At 32.2% G+C, this 24,618-nt stretch overlaps 1 protein-coding gene across 1 annotated transcript; it reads right to left on the reverse strand.

The window, feature by feature from the left end:
- Positions 1-3,603: 3,603 nt before the first annotated feature.
- On the reverse strand, positions 3,604-4,277 carry LOC149241578 (pathogenesis-related protein 1A-like). Its single transcript, XM_089367553.1, has one exon. The coding sequence runs from the start codon at positions 4,166-4,168 to the stop codon at positions 3,686-3,688; it is 483 nt and encodes a 160-aa protein (XP_089223679.1). The 5' UTR covers positions 4,169-4,277; the 3' UTR covers positions 3,604-3,685.
- Positions 4,278-24,618: the final 20,341 nt, after the last annotated feature.

Consider the following 24,618-nt stretch of genomic DNA (forward strand, 5'->3'; position numbering starts at 1 on the left):
ATTTTTGAAATTTATTTTCCTATTTTCAAATTAATAGGTTAAATAAAAATTTTATAAATGTGATATTTTTTTAATTAATTTAATTAAATTTATTTTCCCGACAACAAAATATTATAAAAATAAAATTTTAATATATCATAAAAAATAATTATCTAATATTTAAAATATCAAATAAATATATTTAGTATTTAATTAACCAATTGAAAATAAATATATTTAGTATTTAATTAACCAATTGAAAAGATATTTAGTTATTTGATGTATTATTTTAAGTATTTAAAAGAATATTTTTATTTTTATTTTTCGATTTCTAACTTAATAGTCGTCACATACATATTCAATATAAAAGTGCATATTCAATATAAAATTCATATAAAAGTCCATATTTGGAGAATATATATTTTTGATAAAGAACAATTATGCAATCATTCAAAACAAAAACAGCTATATTTTAAAAGATAATAACTAAAATTTATTTAATATATTATTGTTATTATTCATTTTTATGTAGATGATGTATTTAGATTTAATTTATTGTTATTATGTTTCAATTTTTAATTTTTTTTCCTTTTGTAGATTATGAGCTCTAGAAATTGGTGACCACGATTATTAGAGAAATTTTGATATCTAAAATAGGCTTCTTACAAAATATTATAAAATAATAGTGGAAATAATAATAGTAGAAACAATAAAATAAGATTATATCATCAAATTTTAGAGGGAAAAAGGAAAAAACTATTTTTTGAACTCGTATTTTCAACTTATTTTCCAAGAATTTTACTCATATTTCAAGCTTGTTGGATGCGGAATTTAGTTCTACATCCAAGGAGTACCCATATTATATACTTTCGATGGACCCTCCTACACTGAATATGAGAAATGCATCCAAGGAGTACCCATATTATATACTTTCGATAGACCCTCCTACACGGATTATGAGAAATACATGAAAAAATGTGATTACAACCATGTTTTTCATGTATGAGGTTTCATTGAAAGTATTCAACATGGGTACTCCCTGGATGAAGAATTAAATTATGTAGCCAAGGAGCGCTCTGCTCGAAAGATTGTAGGGAGATAAGTTGAAAATATGAGTCGAAAAAATATTTTTTTATTTCTTGATATTTTAATCTCATTACTTTTTAAATCCAAAAATGGTGAATCATCCCCCAAATCCTATTGGCTCTTATAAAGTTAATTTTAACTATACATTTTTGTTTTGAGGCCCACTTTTGACCTCCAAATCTCTCTAATACATGCACAAATTGTTGTACTGGGCATATCCACCTGAAAAAATCACTTCCTATCAGATGAACCATAGGTTCTAACCCCAACAATTCTTTGTTAACATTATTACCACTATGTTATTTCTATAAAATTGAATGTAAACATAAATTAACTAATCTACACTTCATGCATTATTTTATAAATTTTAATAAAATACCAATTACATTGTTTTTTAATAACAAAAAGAAAAGTACTTCACACAGTACTCTCTTTGAGACATGGATTACCGTGTCTTAAGGGGACTTCATAGGAGGAGCAATACCATACCACGTGCATTCATATTTGGGGATATATATTGAGTAAAAAATGGATATATATTGAAGAAAAAATGACATAATATGTTGAGTATATAATAGAAGTAAACAATTTTTATATTGGTAAGTAAAAAAGAGCTCAATGTTAAATGAAAAAATACAATGGGGTTAAACAATTTTTATATTTGTAAGTAAAAAAAAGTCAATGTTATATGAAAAAATACAAAAGGGTATAAAAAATGTTAATGAAAAAATGGATAGGTAGCAGTTTTTAAATTTGAAAAGTGTTGGATTCGTATTGTTAAATAATGTGATTTATAGAGGTATCTTTCAATAAAAATTTTAAATTTGGAAAGTGTATTGGAATAGTATTGGTAGGGGGTTAAATAATGTGATTTTTAGAGGTATATTCCAATAAACATGTGATATGTCAAGTGTGTGTATTTGAGAGTAGAGTTTCTAGATTTTTAATTTAATATCAATAATTATTAGATTGATTATAGAGATTTAACGTCCATTGAATATTATGAAACATTTTCAATACATTAACAAATCTAAAATAGTTATGCTCTTTATCTCATTTTAATTGAATTTAACAATTAAACAAATCTCATATAAAATTAACTTTTTCACCGTTAAAATAATTTCAAAAGAGAATGTGATTTTTTGTTATTTAAAATACATTTTTGAATGCATACAATTGAGAAGCATCATGAAGCACTTCAATTCTAGAGATTAAACAACTTAACCTCAAATTTTTAAAAATCTCTACCTGATTTTGATTAAAATTAACTAAAAACAATGTGGCCTACTAATTTTTCATTAGAATTAACTAGAGAAAAAAAAAAGAGTGAGAAAGTGCCTATTTCATCTACAAATTAAGCAACTCAATAATTTTAATTTAAAATAAAAATACAATTTTTTATTATTGTTAATGATTTAAAATTTATTATCAACTAAAACGTTTTGATATTTATCATAGGTTAATGTACATATACATTTACTAATAAACTTATAAGTGCATTCAGTTTTTCATTAACTTTCTATTAGCTTTTTTTACTAACAAAAATTAAAATCTATCCAATGTTTAACATTATGAAATTAAAATTATTAGTTCTAAATAAAATGTATTTCTATTTATCTCAAATCTTATTCGTTAAAATGTCTCCCCTCTTATTGTGTAATAATGGCAAGAATTGACTTTTTGTGTACTGTATTCTTAATTAGTATGTACTATATCACTAATTACTATGTACAATAAATATAAATATTAATTACTATGTACCATAAACACATAGTTTGTAATTAAATTCAGAAATTCCATTTTCCCATTGATATAAAGTATTGAATAGAGAATTTTTATAGGTTTTATTTTTTAATTTACAAAAAAAAAAATTTAGAAAATATAAATTTGAAAAAAATGTAAAAATAATATATATATACAATTTATACAAATCTCATTATATCAATCTATACTCTAATGACATAACATGTTTACCATAATATAGGCATTAAATAAAAAAAATTGCATCATTCAATATTAAATAAATAATTATTAACTTATTATCATTTTCATATCAATTATATATATAACCTTTATTTAAAAAAATGATGTATCCATTTATTAACGATATAATATATACCAGAAGGAGAGGCTTAAGACGATTCATAAATTATTTAATTGACTAGCGTCACCCACATACAGTCGCCATTTAATTACTTAACTAGCATCGTCAACGTATAGATATTTATGACAGGACAAACTCGCCATTTATTTACTTAACTAAGTTGAGAATAATTAATATTATTTTGTTATTAATGGAGAAAATAGTTACGTTGTCGTAACTTCCTCCCTATTAGTTCCTATAATTATGGGGTTTGGGTGCAACTTCCTATTTCCTAGTATTGTATTTAATATGTAATCTTTGATTGATTGGAAATAGAATGGACGAGAGTGATCTCTCAAGTTTGATGAGTATAGTCTCCCGGTGCAAGCCACACCTGAGAGCTACATCTCTTTCTTTTCAATTCTGTTCACATTTTATCTAACTAACCTCGTCAACGTACAGAGACGTTGAACAACTAGATATTAGAAGGCTACGACAGAAAATTAGAAGGACACGATAGGACTCAGATATCAGAATTCAGTATGGTTTCTGCCCTACATAGTTTTTTGACGGGTCGTAGTTGCAGATAACGAAACTCCAACCGTTGTTACATTTAGCTTGAGCGCATCCGACCCTCTGGGAATTTCTCCAGATCACCTGCGTATAGTGCCCGCACACTTTACCTGCAGCACAGGAATTAGAGGAGTAATCATAGTATTGCCTCTCGTTCACCCAAGACCTCACGGCGCTTCCAATGTAATCTGCTATTCCAAACCCTGCGAAAATATTTTCTCCGTATTTGCCACCAGAGTGCGTCAAAGCGCAGTCTGCTATGCGTTGATTTGCATAATTCTGTGCGTAAGCCGCGACGATGTCGTCCCATACGAGAGCCGAAACGCACACTTGGTCTCTCGCGTTATTGTGAGGAGCTAAGAATTGTTGCTGCACATCTTGGCCTTGCCCAACCAAGCAGAACCATGCGAGTTGCATGAAAAAAGCATAATTGAACATCCACCCCATAGTGACAACACTAAACCTAACACCCAGCCCGCTTAACTCAATATATGAAAACCAGCATAGAGTATCGATATTTAGAGCGAAAAATTGCAATCCGGCATGACGTATTGCTTCCACGATATGGAGGAAGATGCAATGAATGTGTTTCAGTTCGGCATCTAATTATGCAAAGTTGTATGTACTTGTGGAAATAAGTCATTCTAGAAGAACGCCGAGCCTTGGTTTACTTGGAATCTCATTAGGCAATCTCACTGTGCTACAAGGTACGTTATTCCTAGGATTTTATATAAATAAAGTAGATCATATTATTCCAAGAATTAATAAATTAAGATGGATAATAATGTTACATAACAAACATATCATATCATGACATTTTGATTCTAATCTAAGTGAGAAAAAAAACAACCCACCCTTATGCAGAAAGACCTGTCAGCTCTAAATCCGTATGAAACACCGCTGTTGAAAACGGAAATTTTAAATGAATAAAAGTATAGACTCACAGTTCACCTTCGATTTTTTGTTTCAATTCCCTCCATTAATGTCACACTAACGCGGAAATATATTATTTAAATTATATAGCATTATTTAAATCGTATACAATTCCGGAAGAACAGCACATTGGTGCCTTCGGTCAAAATTGGAGTTTTCAACCTTGACTCACTCACAAAACAAACCCCACTAGATTGTACGACTATGATACTGTTTATCAACTTCATAAATTGTAATAGTTCTTTTAATGCCTAGTGCTACTCCTAATAGATAAGGATAGTGATGGCATTGAAACTAAAAATACAAGTGAAGGGATCTATCAGGTAATGCCACACACCGAGTAGATTGTGAGCTTTTTATTTTTAGAGATGATTCATTGTACTAATCGGATATTAGCTGTGTCTGTGCACAACAACTATTTGTTATTACGAAGAATCAAGGTAGACTCACGGTTTACCATCAACTTTTTGTTTCAATCCCCTCCATCATTAATCTAATAGTAAAGCAGAAATATATTATTTAAATTATATACCATTCCGGAAGAACAGCACATGGGTGCCTTTTGTTCAAAATTGGACTTTCCAACCCACTTACAAAACATAACCACGAGATTGGACGATTGTGGTACTGTTTAACAACATCATAAATTGTAATAAATTTATTAATGGTTAGTGCAACTCCGAATAGATTGTGAGATTTTTATTTTTATCCTTAGAGATGATTCATTGTACTAATCGGATATTAGCTATGTCTGTGAACAACTATTTGTTATTACGAAGAATCAAAGTAGACTCACAGTTTTCCATCAACTTTTTGTTTCAATCCCCTCCATCATTAATCTAATAGTAAAGCGGAAATATATTATTTAAATTATATACCATTCCGGAAGAACAGCACATTGGTGCCTTTTGTTCAAAATTAGACTTTTCAACCCACTTACAAAACATAACCCACGAGATTGGACGATTGTGATACTGTTTAACAACATCATAAATTGTAATAAATTTATTAATGGTTAGTGCAACTCCGAATAGATATGGATAAAAAATAAGATAAGATAGTGATGGTATTGAAATTGAAAATACAAGTGAATGGATGTATCAGTTAATGGCACAAAGAGGATAAAGTTGATGTTGAGATATTTGTATGATCAGTAAAATTTTAGAAACTTTAGTAAATTTTATTAGTTTTTAATATGCAAATTGTAAAATGTTTGATGATATTTTTAGAGACCATGGAAAATTAACTCATGAAAATATTAAGCCTAAAATTTTCACACTTTTTAATACACATATTTACAATTTTTTTTTGAATTGAGATGGATCCTTCTATTACTTTGCCAAAAAAGCGCAAGGTTTACAAGATTGTCTCAACCTGCCGAGCGGCAAACCATGTATGTTGACCATATGGTTGCGTCATACATAGTTCAAAAATGATATGCCCATAATAGTTTTAATAGAGCCCGATACACTGAGACTTCTCCTATCCTCCTACTATATATTATATTGTCCATCACCATCCCAAAAAATAGACTAAAGACCATAAAGAAAACCACTACTCATCTAGAGAATCAACTGATGCAGGATCCTTAGCGCTTCATCCTAGTTGATTTGCCAGAACTATTAAAGGAACATTATGTTCCAATCTAGTTATGTAGGCATTTAGCTATACCATAAAATATTTCAGCTACTGCATATCTGTTTTGAGAGGCCCCAAGACATCTTGGGTCCATACTTGCCCTCGTTGTGGTGTAGCCAAAGCACTAGCCAATAACATTTTCATTTTCTAGTAAACCAATAGAGACTATAAGAGAAATGTCCTCATGCCTCATTTATTACGTGGGTTCTATCATAATTCACCGAATTTAACCATGAAGTGATGATCCTAAAGCACCTCCATCATACCTACACTATTCTCTAACTGATGAATCCTTGATTTGTTGAAGGCTGAGGTGGTGGAAGTATATTGGTGCCTGACCATATCAACTTGATCCTCAATGCATCCTCTACCCCAACCACAATTAGAGAAGTTTCCTCGGTGCTCACCATGATCTGTTCTGGCCCCTCTATGGTGAGTAGTAGGAGGTTGAGCCATGATTTCTGGTTGTTTACACTACCAATAAATTCGATGGGTGCTAATTTCCTTCCTAGAGAATGCCGAGATCTGAAGAACATGAAAATTAGTAGATACTTTGCAAGGAAAATTTTGAGGATGGAAATTTATCTTAAAGTTTAGAAACCTTGGTGAATCTTACTAGCCCGTAATACGAAAACTCTAAAATGTTTAGCAATAGTTTTTTAAAATTAATCCAATTTCTAGTGACTTTATATAGTATCTATAAAATTTTGGCAATTTCAATGTATTATAATTTTATATTATAAAATTCGGTGAATCATATTTAGAAAAAAATGAAAATTAACTAATCTTTTTTTTTGGAAAAGCATGGAAAATTAGCCCAATTACGAATATTTTCACCTAAACTTTTGCCTACTACTTTGATGCAGAGGGCCCCTTTAGTGGAGAACACAAACGGGCTTCTGTCTCCTATAATAAACACTATAAGCTAGATGATTGTCATTAAACAGAACATGAAACTAGTGCATGCAAAATCCCATACCCATAGAGTATGCAAAGGCCTCATCTTAATGCCCCAATGGACCCAATGGACTTTGATATAAAACCCTTGACTACAAATATAAAAATACAATTCCCCTTCTTTACTCAGTTGATACAAGAGGTAAAACACTATTCAATACAAGGTTGATTCAAAATGAATATTCTAATAAAGATATGGGCTTCATAGTTTGACAAAAATCTTTTTGTCTGTAATGAATTGTATTTTCCATTCAGATATCATAGACTTTAAGGATATAAAAACCCAGGAAAAAGAAGAGGATGGCAGATTAGCCAAGCATTGTTTATCATCACAGTTCCCTTCTCAAGTTTTTCCACATTGTCTTTTGAGCCAAAAGGAGCATCTTTCATGCAAAGACTTACTAAGAAAAACACTAAAGAGAAAGAAAAAAATCAAAAGGACGCAAAAAATGAAGGATGAACTGAAAGCAACATGTGATACAACAATAAGAAAAAAAAAAGAGGCTAAACAAAGGAAATGAAGGATGCGTGTGCAAGGAAGACTAAAATGTAGCTAGAATGTAACTAGACCTACTCCTAACCTAACCATCTAGAAGGATAGGTCTAAGTGTAATGGAATTACCAATGAAACCATTACAGTTAGCGAACTACAAAACACAAATATGTGAGAAATTAAAATCAATATAAAGCATTGTGAAAAAGAAAATATAATAACTTGAAAAACTTTCACAATGATCTGAATGTCTTGTTTATAATCAAACATATCTACCATACCGACTCGATTGATCCAATCTCAAATTTTACCTTGTTGATTGAAATGTCACTCATACAAACCTTGAAGGTTTCTTGCAAATGTACATTCATTTGTGTCTTACATTTTTGCAAACATTAAGAATGATTGAATCTTGTTATTAGCATAACATCTTGTTAAGTAATATTTCTTGAACCATTCATTGATTGGATCATAATATTCAGAGTAACCAATCTGAAAATCCTGAAAATCATGACGAAATGAATTTTAAAATAACATATCTAAATCACAAAGAGAATATAGAATATTATGATTGGGTTTATCAATTAACATATAAGATTATCCATTCTCATCTATCAATTTGAATATAATATCCATATCTCCACAAGGTTTTTGATCCGTTGAACGATTTAAGAATTTGTAACCTTCAAGAAGAGGACTTTTGCTAAAAGGATAATTAATTCATATAATACACAAGGGGGATGAGAAGGGAATCGTTCTCAGAAGAGCTAAACAGGGAGAAATCATTCAACCAAAGATGACCTTTATCTTGATGATCAAAACCACATCCTTTAAGGTTGTAAGGATCCGTGAAAGGTGTTCTCCTAAACAATGGGTCTAATACAACAGATTCACCTGAAGAGGGACAAACCAAACAAGAACCCATTATCTTATCATAAAATATATTTCATGGGTCAGAAATATTAACTTGGAAACACTATGAGTCCTTTAAGAATGAACTCACAACCAATGGATAGATGTTAACCAAAGAATTGTGCATGAAAATATGGATCCAACTTAGTTTAGAGATCTCAATAGGACTATGAGAACCTAACATAAATCTCAGTGGGTGCTGAAGTGCCTCAAATGTAAAAAAATTCTACAAATCTAGCTCTGATACCATGTAGAAATTTCTTGTAGATTCAGAAGCTCATGCAATTTACTAAATCACAGGACGAGAATTTACTTGTACTATCAGCTAGTGGAATCCAATAGATCGATGAAAACAATATGAACAAGAAGAAGATAAATCAAAGACACTTAACCCAATAAGTATCTGGGGAAATCCTCAGCTAAAAACCCCCACTATCTATATTGCATTAAATAGAAATCCAAGATGATAATACAATGCTTGTGTCACAAGAACATTCCCATCACTTAGTATGATCAGTTTCCCTTCTCACAATAAATCTCAAGCCAATCTCTATCCTCTTCTGCTTCTCTCCAATCCCATGATTTCTTGCGCCTTTAGTCAAATAATTTGGATGAATACAATATCCTCTGCTCAACCTTGATCTTAATCTGCACAAGTATTTCCTATCCTCTGTTGATGACTTCCTTTGGCCAATACTTAGCCAAATTTCCAAGCCTCCAAGATTCTAATTCTTTAGACAATTCCTGAGAGAATTAGCCCGTATTTAAAGGGAAATTCATCATCCATAATTGCAAAATCCAAAATTAGTTCCTTCTCTGTTTTCATGCATGATATTTACAACTCATTAAATCATACAACTGATAGTGCAATGTCCCTGCACTCTAGTCTCAACTAAGTCTTACTCAGAATCGACATGCATGATATTCTGATAAGGGAATCTTCAGTTAACTAGAGTGACACTTGTGGATGCACTAGTGGACCAATTGACTGTTAACTCTTTATTAGTTCCACAAATATTTTAGAACTAACTTAAGTCAACATAACTCAGTAAAATGAGTTATCTAATTACAACTCATAATTAAACTCATCCTGGACCCCTAAAACTTAGGGAAAACATATACATGACTTCCAAAGAATTTCAACTCAAAATTCCTAAGTTAACTAAGTCAACTTAACTTAGTTAACTATTACAAGTTGTTATGTGAAAAAAATTACAATTTTAATTCTCAATTTAATTCAAGGACAAATTAAATTGGAAATTCTAGATTGTATTTTTAGCATTTCTTGTTGCTATTTTCAACATTAAATTCTCGATAGGTCTTTGAACTTTCTAACGGTGGATCATCAAATTTGTGTTTCTTAGAAAAATCAATAGGTAGACTTGTGCCACTATCTTCATATGTATCAATGAAAAAAGTGTTAGTGCCACTGGTTTGATTAGATTTAAGATCAAGCATATCAGACTCTTGATGGACAGAGTATTTAAATGCATCAATGATGAAAATCCATTGATCATATAGAGTTGGAAAATATTCCCCCAAAATTATGAAATATTTATAGTTGAACAGATCATGAATAATGTATTCACCCTTTTCATCCTTTGATTGTATGATCACACCATCCTATACTTGATTTCAACAATTACTAGCCAAATAAATTTCTAAAGTATGTAGAGGGGCTGCTGGTATCACAAAATTGTTAAACATATATGGGTACAATGAATAGTGTTTTAGAGATGAGGATGAATGAAAAGGCTTAGGAGGAGGAGCACCCATTGTAACTAGATCGGATTGAACTTGTAAGAAAAATGAATCAATATCATTTTCAACAGTATAATAATCAAATAAAGGCATACCAATGTGACCTTTCAACTAACCAAGATATACCAAAGATTCTAAAAATTGACAACTTACTTATTCATATTTGATATCCATAGATGCATGAATCAAAGGGATTTCATGATGATTTTGAATTGAAATACTATATGTCCCCATAAATAGACATGGTACACTATGAGTGATAGATTTCAAATCGACACCTTGTAAATCCAAGTCTTCAGAAGAAGGAAATATGTCATATGATATAGTTAGGAACTCATCACCATATGTATTAGTAGAAAATTAATGTGAAGGTGATGGTTGTCCAAAGTATTAACTTAAATTTAGGGCCTAGAATCATTTGACAAGTCATCAAGACTATTAGATTTGTGATCATCCAAAGATGCAAAATTCTCATCTTGAAAGATGGAAGAAATATAAGACACATCTCCAACACTTTTCCCCTCTACATGTGAAATATAAATACATTATTCTTCGATAGTGCTAGAAACAATAGGTTGAATATCATTAAGATTTGAAGTAGGTTGATCAAGTGCACTAGGGAATAAGGAATTAGGAAAGTAGATGACAGAGGTTGAAGGGTATCCCTTGAGGAAATCATACCTTCGATCAAATCAGATTAAATATTAAAGTTATGAGTGTTAATATCATCTTGAAATTTCAAGGGATTAGTCTTCACCTTAGGCTTTATGAACCACTCTAAACTTTTCTCCATCAAATCTATATAATGGGAAGTGGGTCGAGGTTGAAAAGTCAAATCAACAATTTGATTACCAAATTTCCCAACTTCAACATCACCACAAGGAGCCACCGAAATCGACACTAGAAAAGGAGGAGAACAAGTAACAAAATGAATGGTAGGTTCCTCCTCACAGGTTTGGAGTGTCTCAAGGTTTGCAAAAGTTAGGGGAGGAGAATCATTCAGGGGTTGAAATTCAAAAGATATCAAGTTGAGTATGATAAAACTCTAAAAATTTTCCATAATGAATCTAATGCAACCAATCCCTTAGGAATTTTGTGGCATGGGTGAAGAAAACGATTAACAAAATCCTCTATGAACTCACTTGACTTCATTCTAGTTGATCAATTATAGCACATACATATTCATATTCATACTTGTTAGATGCTTCACAAAACTCCTTAACAAGTTCCTAAAATGAACGGATAGAAGCAACAAGTAATGTATGATACCATTTCTTGACTCAACCTTCAAATTTTAGGGTGAACAGTTTGGCCATGACATCCTTACAATGTTACTATTCCATTAGTAAGAAAAAAATGAGTAAATTGAAACATATTTTCAAGAAATGTTAGTCCACCCTCACCATCAAACTTAAATTGAGACAAGTTATTAACAATTTTTGCAAGGATGGTAAGATCAAGCTCTTGAGAAGAACATCGGGGGATTATGATATGATAAAGAGACATTTAAGATAAGAGATTCAACACAAACTCAATGGGCACAAGTTGTCATCTAGCCCTCCTTCTAGTCCTATAATGTTGATGGTGTTGGATACTGCCAACATATAGGGGGTCTCTGCTATGTGAAGTCCCAATTAGAAATTACACCATTTGGAGTAGAAGCCCCATCCAAAGTATCAATTTGGCCACCATAACTTATGATTTTCCTTCGGGGCAATGAATAACATAAGATATTATACATGTCTTGTGAAACTGATAAGCAAGTTGACATTACGAAACAAAAATTGCAATATGTAAAATGGGACCTTCATGAGAGGGGAGACAAGAGTGAGTCTCTAGAAAGGGAGTAATAATACTAGCCTAAGAGAGTCATACAAGAGAAAAGAAGGATTCATTAGTTATGTAGCGAAATAGTTCACATTGACACAACAATAATTAAATAAGAACAACACATATTCAATAAGATGAACACCAAAACCACTGAAATAGTTCAATTTCCTTTGGTCCATATGAATGCCAAAATATACTACAAACATCCAGAGAATAGTCTTAAAATATTCATGATATACACATGAATATTCGTTGGCTCAATGAGCTTAAATTATTAGGTGAAAGATCTAAGTACAGAGTTACAATGATGACACACCAGTTCCAATAGTCGAATGTTAAGGTACTTGTTGCTTCTCCAAGGAATGATCTCCTCTCCTATGTCATGCTAGAGAAGCCAAAACTAGCTCTCCAAAGCCTAAGCCCTCAAAAATCCTTTTTCTTGAGTTGTGAGTTTTATTTTATAACAAGAGAAATTACTTTTCATGTCCATATGACTCTTGAACTTCCCTCATCACTCTTGGACTTCCAATTACTTTTGAACTTCAATTTGACTCATTTGTCCTCATGTGACTTTTACATATTCCACATGTGACTTTACGTATTCCACAGGTGACTCTCGAACTTCCACACATTACATTTTTTCATTTTCCTTTTGATAATTACATCATTACATGCATAAATGATGTTTCATGGCACGTGGACACATTTGACATTGTGATGACACTTAAATAGGCATGGCTAGGAATCTTCATGATGATGAAGCAATGCCAAGTTATTCTTCTTGCTAATTTATCTTGCATTATTCATGATATATTTGATATGTGCTTCATCTTCATGAATGATCTAATTTTTTCCTCATCCTCATCCACCAAAGAGTGTTGTATCATCATCAGAACCTTCTAAGTTTTCATGCAATGTATTCATCCTGTCATGGTCCAGGATATACTTCATCTCTTCACGATAGTTCTTCTTTGTGCTTCTTCTTTGCAAGTGATTATTTACTTCTTCTCCTTGATACCTTCCTTCAACATCAGCTTGGCATGTTGAGAAGGTACACATATCAATGAATATCACTCATGAAAAGGAAAATTAAATCTTGAAGTCATCTATCCTAGTTCTACCTTACACATGGAAGAAGTTTTTTGTGAAGGCCTCTGAAAAGGATGAAGAAAAAATGGATTGAGGAATAGGGAATACTTTAGCTTAACAATGGTTGATGCATATATTAGTTTGATCTGCAAGTGAAATTTCTACATGATATCAGTGAGCTAGCTGATTTGTAGAGAAAATTCTACATGGTATCGAAGCACAGGTGATCAAGGAAGAACAATATACAAGAAGGAAGAAGTTTGTGGTTTCTAGATATAGATATCGAGTTCCTATCACATTTTAGATTTCATCAATGGTGTTCTATGGTTTGAGGCTTGAGTATACACTAGATGGAAGCTCAAACTATATAGCCTGGAAGGATCGCATGGAGGCAGTATTAGAGGATAATGGGGTGAAGGACTTCATTGATCAAGAAGTCCCCAAGTTTGCAATATCTAATGCCCAAGAGTTGGTGGAATGGAGGAAGTGTGTGGCTAGAGTTAGGAGAATCATCCTGGAGGGAGTTCGATATCACATAATCTCGAGCCTCCATGGGAAGGAGACTCCGTTTTCGATGTGGAAAACATTGAAAGATCTTTATCAGAACAGCAGTGTTCAGAGGAAGTTGGCTATCAAGGACAAACTTTGAAAGATCAAGTGTGAAAAGGGCGACACGATCTCTATGTATCTGACCAAGCTCACCACATGCAGGGATGAGCTTGCAAGTGTATGGGTCGTGACAACTGATGATGACATGGTGAGTCTAGCACTCCTTGGCCTTCCTAAGTGCTAGCATAGCTACCAGGACTCGGTTAATGGAAGGGAGAAACTGCCAGATTGGGAACGACTATGGTCGGATTTGATGCAAGAGGAGATCAGACGAAGCACCAGAGATGGTTCTTCATCCATGGAGGATGAAGAGAACTGTGCCTTAGCAAGTAAGGCGAAGAAGGGGAAGGAGAAGGTTTCCCTTTCTGAATCCAATTCTCCCCATGGTGGGAAAAAGGATGACAAATTGAAAGTGCAATGCTTTTGTTGTAATGAGGTGGGCCATTTTTTTACAAATTGTCCACTCAAGAAATCCAAGAAGGGATCGGGGGAAGGATCTCAAGGTGAGGCACTTGCTTCACAGTTCGAGTTGGATTTCACACTCTTCGCATGCATGGTTTCATCCATGGTGGGAAGTGGTTGGTTTCCTGACAGTGGAGCTTCTTTCCACATGACCAACGACAAGAGTTTGTTCAGTACTTTGGAGGCGAAAGATCTCTAGATACTCATAGCGATGGGTAACGATGAAAAGTATAATGTCTCAGGTGTAGGCATGGTTATTTTTTAGAGGGAGCATGGAGCTCGCCTTACCTTGACCAATGTTAAGTATGTACCAAGACTGAAAAGAAACTTGGTGTTGATCACGATGCTAGAAGACAGAGGCTATGATGTAGTCTTCAGTAAGGGAAGGGTTTTCCTTAGACACATAATCACTAGACAGGTGAAGCAGATTAGTTCACTGGTCAAGAACTTGTATGCTCTTAAGGTTCAAGATGCATGCAAAGCCTTGAGCAGCAAGGCAACTGATAGAGACTTGGTGGTTGAGAGGGAGAGTATATTACCTCTCAACATGCAGCGCCAGGAGAAGTCTCAGACAAATGTGGAGGAGCTACAATTGGTGAAGCAACCTCAGGAGGTTGTGGAGCAGCCACAACAGGGGAAGATGAGAGGAGATCAAGTAGAGACATCTACTCATGCAGAGACCTCCAGTAGGGGGAAACTTCGAGCCAGGTGGACAGAGGGATCACATGCAGCCATACCTCCAGGTAGGAGGTGGGGCGATGTGGAGTGATCGTCCCAAGGAGGAGGGTTAGGATCCTTGAGGTACCCAACCTCTTTGATTCAAATTTTCTACGAGAGCCCAAATGTGGAGTAGCAGGAACTGATTGATTGGGGAGAGACAGATGTGTATGGAGCGGCAAAGAAAGCTACAGTGCAGGGAATCCCAGGATGCAGTCTTTAGCAATGCAAGAGGCACAAGTGTGTTGCACAATGCAGGGTAGCACAGAAAAGGGTGCAACGGTGCGAGATGCATGGAGATGTTGCAGTAGCGCAGAGGTCAAAGAGGGAGCACTTGTCAACAGCAGGTAGAGCTTCAACATCAGAGCATGTTTCTAGCCCAACAGAGAGGTCAATTGGGAGTTTTTTTGTTCTGAGATTTGCTGGAGAAACAACACTTGGTAGATGTGTTACATGCAGAAAATTCCAGAGGTACACGATCGGGTTTGAGAGGAAGCCTTTCTTGTTGAGAGGGAGTGTTGAAAATTGGCAACAAGAAATTGCTAAAAATAGAAGTGCTAAAAGTAACACAGCTAAAAATAGAAGTTTGGGCATCAGTGCTGGATTGGGCAAAAGGGAATGAAAAATGGAAGTGCTAAAAGTAGAAGTTCTACTTTTAGCAGTGCAGTGTGGATTCCTATTTTAGTCAATCCCTAGAGTAGAAATAGGAAGTAAAATTCAAACTTGGTCTTACCAGTAGTTTGAATATTAATTAATTAATTCAGGTTGAGTTAATTAGTTAAGGAAAATCAAACTTGAAGTCTTTGTGAGAACATGCAATAATTTCTCCACTGATTGGGGAATGTGTCCTTGATTTGCTCCACTGGTTGAGGAATTAAGGATGAGTTCTATATTGAGAGGATCAATTGACTTAGTTTAACTTAGTCAAGTCTAGTTAGATTAATTTAAAAAGTTGTTAAATTAATGATATTTAGTTTGTTGATGATTGCAAGCATGTGACAAATGGTATTTTCAGATAACTGAGTATTCACTCATGGATAACTGATGCATGGCAGTTCAGACAGAGACCCAGTTGAGATTAGATGAGGGCAATGTACTATCAGTTGCTAGGATATTCTTAGTGAATATTCCTTGCATGAGGAAGGAATATTATTCCTTCTAGTACTGTGTAGTTGGACCTGAGGTGACAAAAGGTATGATTTGGCCAATTCACACATGTTATGACATTGGACCCCATTCAAAACTGCGCAAGAAAATAGGAGCTTGGAGGACTTGTGCAGCCTATATATATAGGCCTAGGTAGTCCATCAGCTACATCATCAGAGTGCAGAGAGAGCATGATAGCTTTTGAGTTGATTCTTTTTGTATGTTTTTGAGGATTTCCACTTGATAGATAATACAGAGATTGGATTTTAGGCTGCTTCTTTTCCCGCATAAATTCTTATGTGTTATGTGTGATTGATTCCTTCTTATCAACTATATGTGTTCATGCTTGATCTTTCTCATGGTTGATTAGCTTCCACAAAGTTTATGGTAGATGTAGATCTAGTATTATGCTTTAGTACATTACATATATCAGTTTGATCTGCAGGTGATATTGCTACATGATATCAGTGAGCTAGCTAATTTGTAGAGAAAATTCTACAAGATTGATCACAATGAAGACTATTTGTAATTGACTGCATTATTATTATTCAAGTTTTTTCCATTCAACATTATGACATTGTCACTTTGCATTCAAAATTTTTATTTCATCATTTTTCATAATTAAAGTTATTAACAATATCGATCATCCGAACAGTTTAAGGTAGCTCAACAAATTTAAAATTAAAACTACTCTTCAAGATATATTTAGTAATACCTGGAGGGACATTATTAAGAATTAATTAGTTTCCAAAAACTATGATACCTAAAATCAAATGAAATATATGTCCAATATCAATCCTCTTGCAATTTATTAACAAAACTCTCTTCCTTTTTTTATCACCAACTAATTACTAATAGACAATTACATACACATATAGAAATATAACACAAAAATGTAACATTCACAAACATTACCATCCAAATTTAAACACATAAACCCACAAACCACTCAAAGCATATAAACACAGAAACATAGAAATCACTCAAAGCATCCAAACACAGATATGTAGAAACCACTCAAAACATCCAAACACGAACATAAAAACCATTCAAGGAAAGAAACATAGACTAAATTAAAGAACAAAATTATATGGTCATGTCACGCAAAGAAAACATAATGTAAATTTCAAAGTATGAAGTTTATCTAAAACATATACATAATAATGATAATCTAAAAATATGACATTGCTTCCCTCAGTTGGAACCAACCTGGATCCATCTAACTCTGGATCTATCATGCGCTGAGAGGGATTGAATCCCTCGAGGTGCAAACCTTTCCTCACATTCTACACTTCAAAAATAAGGTTTTCACCTCAAGGGATTTTATCCCTCTCAATGCATGATAGATCTGGAGTTAGATGGATCTAGGCTGGTATAAATACAAGTCTGTGAGACCATTTAATTTCAGATATTTTTTTCTTATAGTTTCAGAGACATGAACCCCGATCTAAATACAAGTCCATGAATCCTCATATAGAAAAGGCATAACGTGCTTAGTTATTTCTCAAATCCCTTAATTTATCTATTACTTGTTGTACTTACATCAATGATGTGCCAAATTTAAGGTCAATGAAAGGATGAAATATATAAGAAGATCAATGTTTTCAGTAAAAGTGTTGATACCTTTGGCAAGAAATTGTTATGCGTGCAATAACATAATGAGTTGCCTAGTAGTTGTTCTTTTGGGAATTTCCAAACTTCGTTTATGTGGTTTTGACAATATTTTGTGATATATCATCTTATTACTATATAATGATGCGCAGGAATGATTCCATCATATTTAGTGATGGCTATATTTTAGTACTGCCAGAAATATAAAAAGAGAAAATTCAGTTGGTTTAGGAACTAGGGGTGAAGTGGATACATCTATTAAATTGTGCATCCCAAATATAGTGTCTAAACTACTGAATGTTGTTAGTGGATAAACTATTGAATGTTGCCTCAACAAGGAGCAGTGGTCAAAACACACAAGTTCCAAGTCAATTATTGCCCCACTCAAGGTAAGGACTTGTTTCCCTGTAACTCCCCTTGTTTTTACTTTTAAACAATTCATCATTAGTTAATAAAGAATATGATTTACTCTTAACCAATGTTTTTTGTTTTTAGTTTTGGATGAACACTTTTCATACCACATGTTTAATCTATTTTCTTAAGGATAACCTTATTTGAAATTCAAATTCGCTAATTAATTTGTGTTTACTAAAAATAAGTATACATATATATAATTTTAAAATAGTTAACCAGTATAATTTTAAAATAGTTAGTAATAAATGTGTGAAGTAAAATTATTATAGCCATTATTAACACTCTAAACATTATTTTTAATGCTTTGCCAACAAAATTATAGATCCACTTACTCTTGTATTCTTAATCAATTCTAATTAACAGACAAATCAATTATATACTATTATAAGTGTTTAGCTAATGTAACAATAATAATAATATAAAAAAACTCGTACCAGTTTGAACTAGGGTTTCTATTGTGAACAAGACACTTTTACCGTCTATTTTAGAAAGGTCGCACCTTATGCTGGAGAAGGAAAATTACTCTGGATACTTTAACTGCCAATAGATCCACCATCCTTAAACCCCTACGGTGAGTCACCATTCAACAAAATATGAGTAACATTGAGTCACTTCCATTTAACAAAATCGATTAGTTTGCCTCCAGTGGAACTTATAAAAGTATATATGTTATTTGCACTAATATTAGGATATTATTTTATTATTATGGTGAGAGACTTATTCTATAGTTTAATATAAGAGTGATGTATGATTTTGTTTATGTTTAATTAGGTGACACATGTATTTTTAAAATAAAAAATAAATAAAAGGAATATATATATTTAGTATGAAAGGTATATAGTAAACATATTTCATTTTACTTCTCAATTATAAATAAAGTATTTGAATATCCATGCAGAACAAACAAATTTATATTATCTTTATAAATAAATAAAATAACTAAAAGTAAATGACACTTGTATTTTTTCTTTTTATTGTAATTAACCTTCATAGTTCTTATAATTTTTAAAAATATTTTACTACAACACTTAAATAAACTATTTGAATATCTATACTAAATAATTTATTTCAAGATCAATTTTCATATATGTGTATATTGAGAGAATATATATATATATAACAAGTGAATTATTTTTTAATGATAATAATAAGAGGGAGATGCATAATTTATTCAATTCTTAATATAAAATCAATATGCGGGATTTAAAACATATTACTAATGATAAAAAAATTAAAATGTGGGGTATAAATAAAATATTGCAATGTCCATGTCAAATAAATATATTTCCATGTCAACTATATAGTTAAATAAGAATATATATATATATTATATAAAGCAATTGAAAAAAATAAAATGTGATGGTTAAAATGTATGAAGTAGTCTCACAATTCTACATTCTCCCTCTTTTTAGAAATATTTTTTTCTCAAATTTGTATGAGATCATGCAAAGATTGGTTGGAATTCATATATATATATATAAACCATAGATCTATAAAAAAGGGGACTACTACAAATCTATTAGACACATATATATCTATTTTAACCACATATATATCAGGGGGGGCCAAATATTTCAAATAGCAAATCTTTTGCACTCTAAAAGAATTTTTTGTCTCAGAAAATATGATCCTCTTTGGGGTTTACTAAATCTATATCCTTCCAATTTGAAATCTTCTTTCAATTTCTGCACTCAAAAAAATTCATCTCAAAAGATTTAATTCCTCTCACGCTTACTAAATCTATAGCTAAGATGGATTTATACTATTTTTTTACCACAATTATAATAGTAATGTTGTTGGTATATGCTCAAATAATTGGAATTTTTTTTTTTTTAAATTAATGGTTCCAGCAAAACAAATCATATTTTAAACTATTCACATGATGGAATTGATTATTTGATAAGTTGTATGGTAATTTCATAATTGTAATAAATAAATATGAAAAGGTAACCATAGATTTAAAAATGCAAGCTAATTAATATTTGAAATTTCATTCATTAGTGTTGAGGAGACCATTAGAATATGTTAACATCTTCAATTATAACCATAAGATAAACATTCGGATTAAAGGACAAATTAATATTGCAAATGTTTAGTGCGACATATTTGCTTAAACTTTACATTATATATTATTTCAATTAAATTTCTTTTCCATATATGAGTGGTTAATTATTGAAAAACTTATTTGCGGATATCTTTACAAATAATTTTAATTATTAGATTAAAAAGAAAAAAGAAAAAATAAGCATAGAGAATATGGAAAGATAAAATAAAGAATTTTGATTTTATTTTCATTAATTGAGAAGAAGTTATTATAATGTGGAATACTAGATTAATTTAGTTATATTAATTTTTTTTCTAACAATTTTTGTCTTCTACCACTCATATTTGATTGGGGAATTTTGAGGTAAAAAATTAACCAAAAAATGAACTTACAATATTAACTTTAAAAAAACCAATAGGATTCATGATGGTAACCAATAGGATTCAAGATGATGATGCCATTCCCATGTGAAAATATTTACGAAGGGAAAAGAAGCAAACTAATTCTTTTTAAATTGTATTTTATGCTTATCTCCATATAGGTCTAGTCAAATCTCAAATGTCGACACATATTGTATGTGAAATGAGGACACATTCTGCATACTTATGAGTAGACCCACATTGAGAAAAATTGAAAATACATTTAAAAACATGTTGTATTTTCAATTTTTTGATGTGAGACTACTGAGAAGTATGCAGAATGCATACTCATTGGATATGGAGCTGATTTTTTCATCTAAGATGTATCTACACTCGATGTTTGAGTAAACCTATAAGGAGATAAGCCAAAAATACAATAAAAAGAGTAGTTTTTTTTTTTAATTTAATTTATAAATCATATTTTATTATTTTAATAGTTAATTTATTATTTTCCTTATAAGGCCCAATTTAGACCTCATAATTCCCCTAATGTCATTCTCATAATTGTGATTTTGGGGCTACTAAGATGGTGACCAAATTCTATGCAAAAAAATAATGGAATGTTCTTTTCAATGGGTTTGAATAATATGTAACTAAGGGAGCCTATGAGGCTATGACACGTGATCATAGGGATCAATTTAGAGTGAAAAGGAAAGATGTTGTAGCATCATTATTTCTCATTTAACAATAGTTGGATAATACATCCTTACTAAAATTACAAGACCAACGATAGCGGGAGAAGCTTGGAATATTCTAGAGATGGTATATAGGTAAGTTAAGGTAAACATTGATGAGTGGAGATTTGTATATGTTAATCAAGTGATTATTTTGACACAATAACTTAAACATTTTGATATCGATGCAACAGTTCGAGAATTTGTGGAAGAGCCTACTAATGAAAAAGAAGATGTAAAAGACAAGGATACTACCACTGACCTGAACACTATAGAAAATGTTGTTGAAGAAATTGGAGAAGAAAAAAGTGATTCCATATGATACAAAGCACCACCATGGTTAAGAGAGAGAATCCTAGTGTGTATATACATAAGTGGAGGATGAAATTGAAATTTCCTTTACAACAATAGCAAAATGTGAGGAGAACCTAGTAGTGAATGTTGAATTTGATGATCAAGCTAAATTGACATGTCTTAGTGATTAGGTTGCAAAGCCCAGGTATAATATAGGTGAAAAAGAGAATGGAAAAACTATGATAGCTACAATAGAAAAATGAACAAGAAAGATAAAGAAAATGATCAAAATTGTTGAAGCTTTTGTGATAGTGTAAGAGGAAATGAAAGAAAAAAATATGTGTTTGATCTTACAAAGACTGAGAGAAAAGTTCAATCAACAGTAGTTGGGGTTTAAGCACATGTAGATGAAAAACCAAATGTAGACCATCAACTGAAAGACAAAATATTGAAGAAGTTGAAGCTAATGAACAAGGAATGGTATGCAGAATATAACATTTGGAGTGAAAAGAAGAAAATAAGTTTTTTTTATTTGATCTAATTAAAACCATAGCTGATGTTTAGACCACCATGCAATAATGGTCATAATTAAAGGAAGTGTTGAATTGTGTTAATTAGTCTTAGTTATCATATAATTTCTAATAATTTATGTAAAGTATAAATTTGAGACTAGGTAATCATACATGTATGAACTAAAATTAGTATAATCATACTTTGTTAAAAAACTTTGAGGAGACATCTTTAATCTTATATAGTGACTAACATCATCTCTATTATGTGTTAATTGTGAGTGTTCAATACATCATCTCTATTATGTGTTAATTGTGAGTGTTCAATACTTTAGCATTTTAGATTCATTCTCTAGCCATCAACTAACTATTAATCAATCAAAAAAACCATTTAAATCCTATCCCAAAATCCAACATGCGATGAAACACTCGTAAAGAATATAATGCTCCTCATTATCATTACAAATAAATTTTTTTTTAATCCATCAAAAACCATTTAAATGCTATCCCAAAATCCAACATACCACGAAACACTTGCGAAGAAGATAATGCTACTCATTATTATTACAAATACATTATCATTACAAATACAAATTTTTTTTATAGGTTAAAGAATTCGTACAAAAGCATTCCAAAATCTAAATCTAGCTTTTCAATTGATCAATCAAAAACCATTTAAATGCTATCCCAAAATCCAACCTACGATGAAACACTTGCAAAGAAGATAATGCTCCTCATTATCATTACAAATACAATTATTAAGAAATTCGTAGAAAGCATTGCAAAATCTAGCTTTTCAATTGAACATTAATAATTTTATTTCCTAAGAATGATGGATAATGTCTTATCTTAATGAAGATAGATAAGATAGATGTGAGAGTAAAATGATATATTTATTTCAATTATCTGCCCGTTTCCTTTATTAATCCAATGGTGGACCTCCTTATGTTTAAATCATAGCTTTAAGCGTTCGTTGCGTATTGCAGTACGTCACCAATGAAATACGAACAATAGGGACGACAGGACTTGAATAATCCGAACAATCTCATTATATTTCAACCAGAGAGGACATTTTGAGCTGCATGTGGGACTTAGGGTATTTTCCCAGCTCTGTTCACATCGCGATCAGCTTCGAATATTGCTACTAGAATTTCCCTGTGCCTTTCGAGCTAAAGTAAAAGGCGCTGGAATGATATGTGAAACACGGCCGAAAAAAAAGCAATCTTTATGGCGAGATCACAGTAACCCTAAACTTTTTTTATTAACCCTAATTATTCATTGCCATTACTTTGACAATAAAGTGGTTTAATCATGAGTCATGAAAAGAAATAAGAAAAGCAAAATTTATTTGCACAAATATTCCAAGATGCTTCAATAATTCAATAAACTAGTCTAATCATGAGTATTGAAAAGAGATCAAAAGTAAATTTTGATTTAACAGACTAATGTTCGACGATCCTCACAGCATTATAAGATACCGATGACACTGAAACCGATAAAGGCGTGAAAGTGGAAATTGACGTTCGGGTTTTTTTTTTAAATAAGAACTAATTTGTTAATGTGTGCATGAAGTGCACTGCTAATGTCCCCTTTTTGTCTCCAATGAGAATATCGGGAACTGTTTTTTTTCGTACTGTCACCATCTCGATCGAGAAAATCGGCCCCAGAAAATGCAGTGTGGGTTCCCTCTCTTGACTGGATCGAGAAAATTGAGCACGTCAAAACCTTACTTTTCTACAACAGTGTTTTCTGTCCCCACACATATTCTTGTACTCGAGCAATCACCACCGCTGATCTCTGCAAAAAAAAACTTTCTAATAAAGAGATTCGAAATTCGACGTCATGTGAAACTGAATATGAATGACGTTTAGCAATGAAATTGTACCACATATGACACTAGATTGTCGGAGATGAGAGGTATACCAATTGGAATTCATTAACCTGCGGTAATGACTACGTTCTTCGACTTTGAAATTTCGAGCAAGATAACTTACCGGGATTGCTGAAGGCAGGCTGAAAGGAAAGCGTGCAGACCAAATTTGTGTCACAGTAAAAGTTTCTCTAGATTGTAGATTCGGGTCCGTATAGGCCCGACAATGAAAGGTGAGCGTGTGAACCAAATTCGTTAACCGCAGGAAAAGGTTATCTAGACCGTAGATTCGGTTCTGCTGACTACCCTGCAATGTCAATATGATTAATGGTTGGCTTTGTCACTGGGCGATTCCTATTTTCGCCACAGTTTTTTAATTAATGCCCCTGACATGGGGGCATGATAGGGAAATAGGGAAATATAACGCGAGAAAAAAAAGTGGAGGAGAAAAAAAAACAGTCTTGCCTTATATTTCCCTATCGCGCCCCCATGTCACGGGGCATTAATTAAAAAAC

The sequence above is a fragment of the Pinus tabuliformis genome, chromosome 8, assembly GCF_031772625.1.
Source record: "Pinus tabuliformis cultivar Carrire ecotype Pingquan chromosome 8, CPIR1, whole genome shotgun sequence".
NCBI lineage: Eukaryota > Viridiplantae > Streptophyta > Pinopsida > Pinales > Pinaceae > Pinus > Pinus tabuliformis.

Coding starts and splice junctions, on each gene's coding strand:
- LOC149241578 (XM_089367553.1), bottom strand. CDS start 4,168: ATGGGGTGGATGTTCAATTATGCTTTTTTCATGCAACTCGCATGGTTC.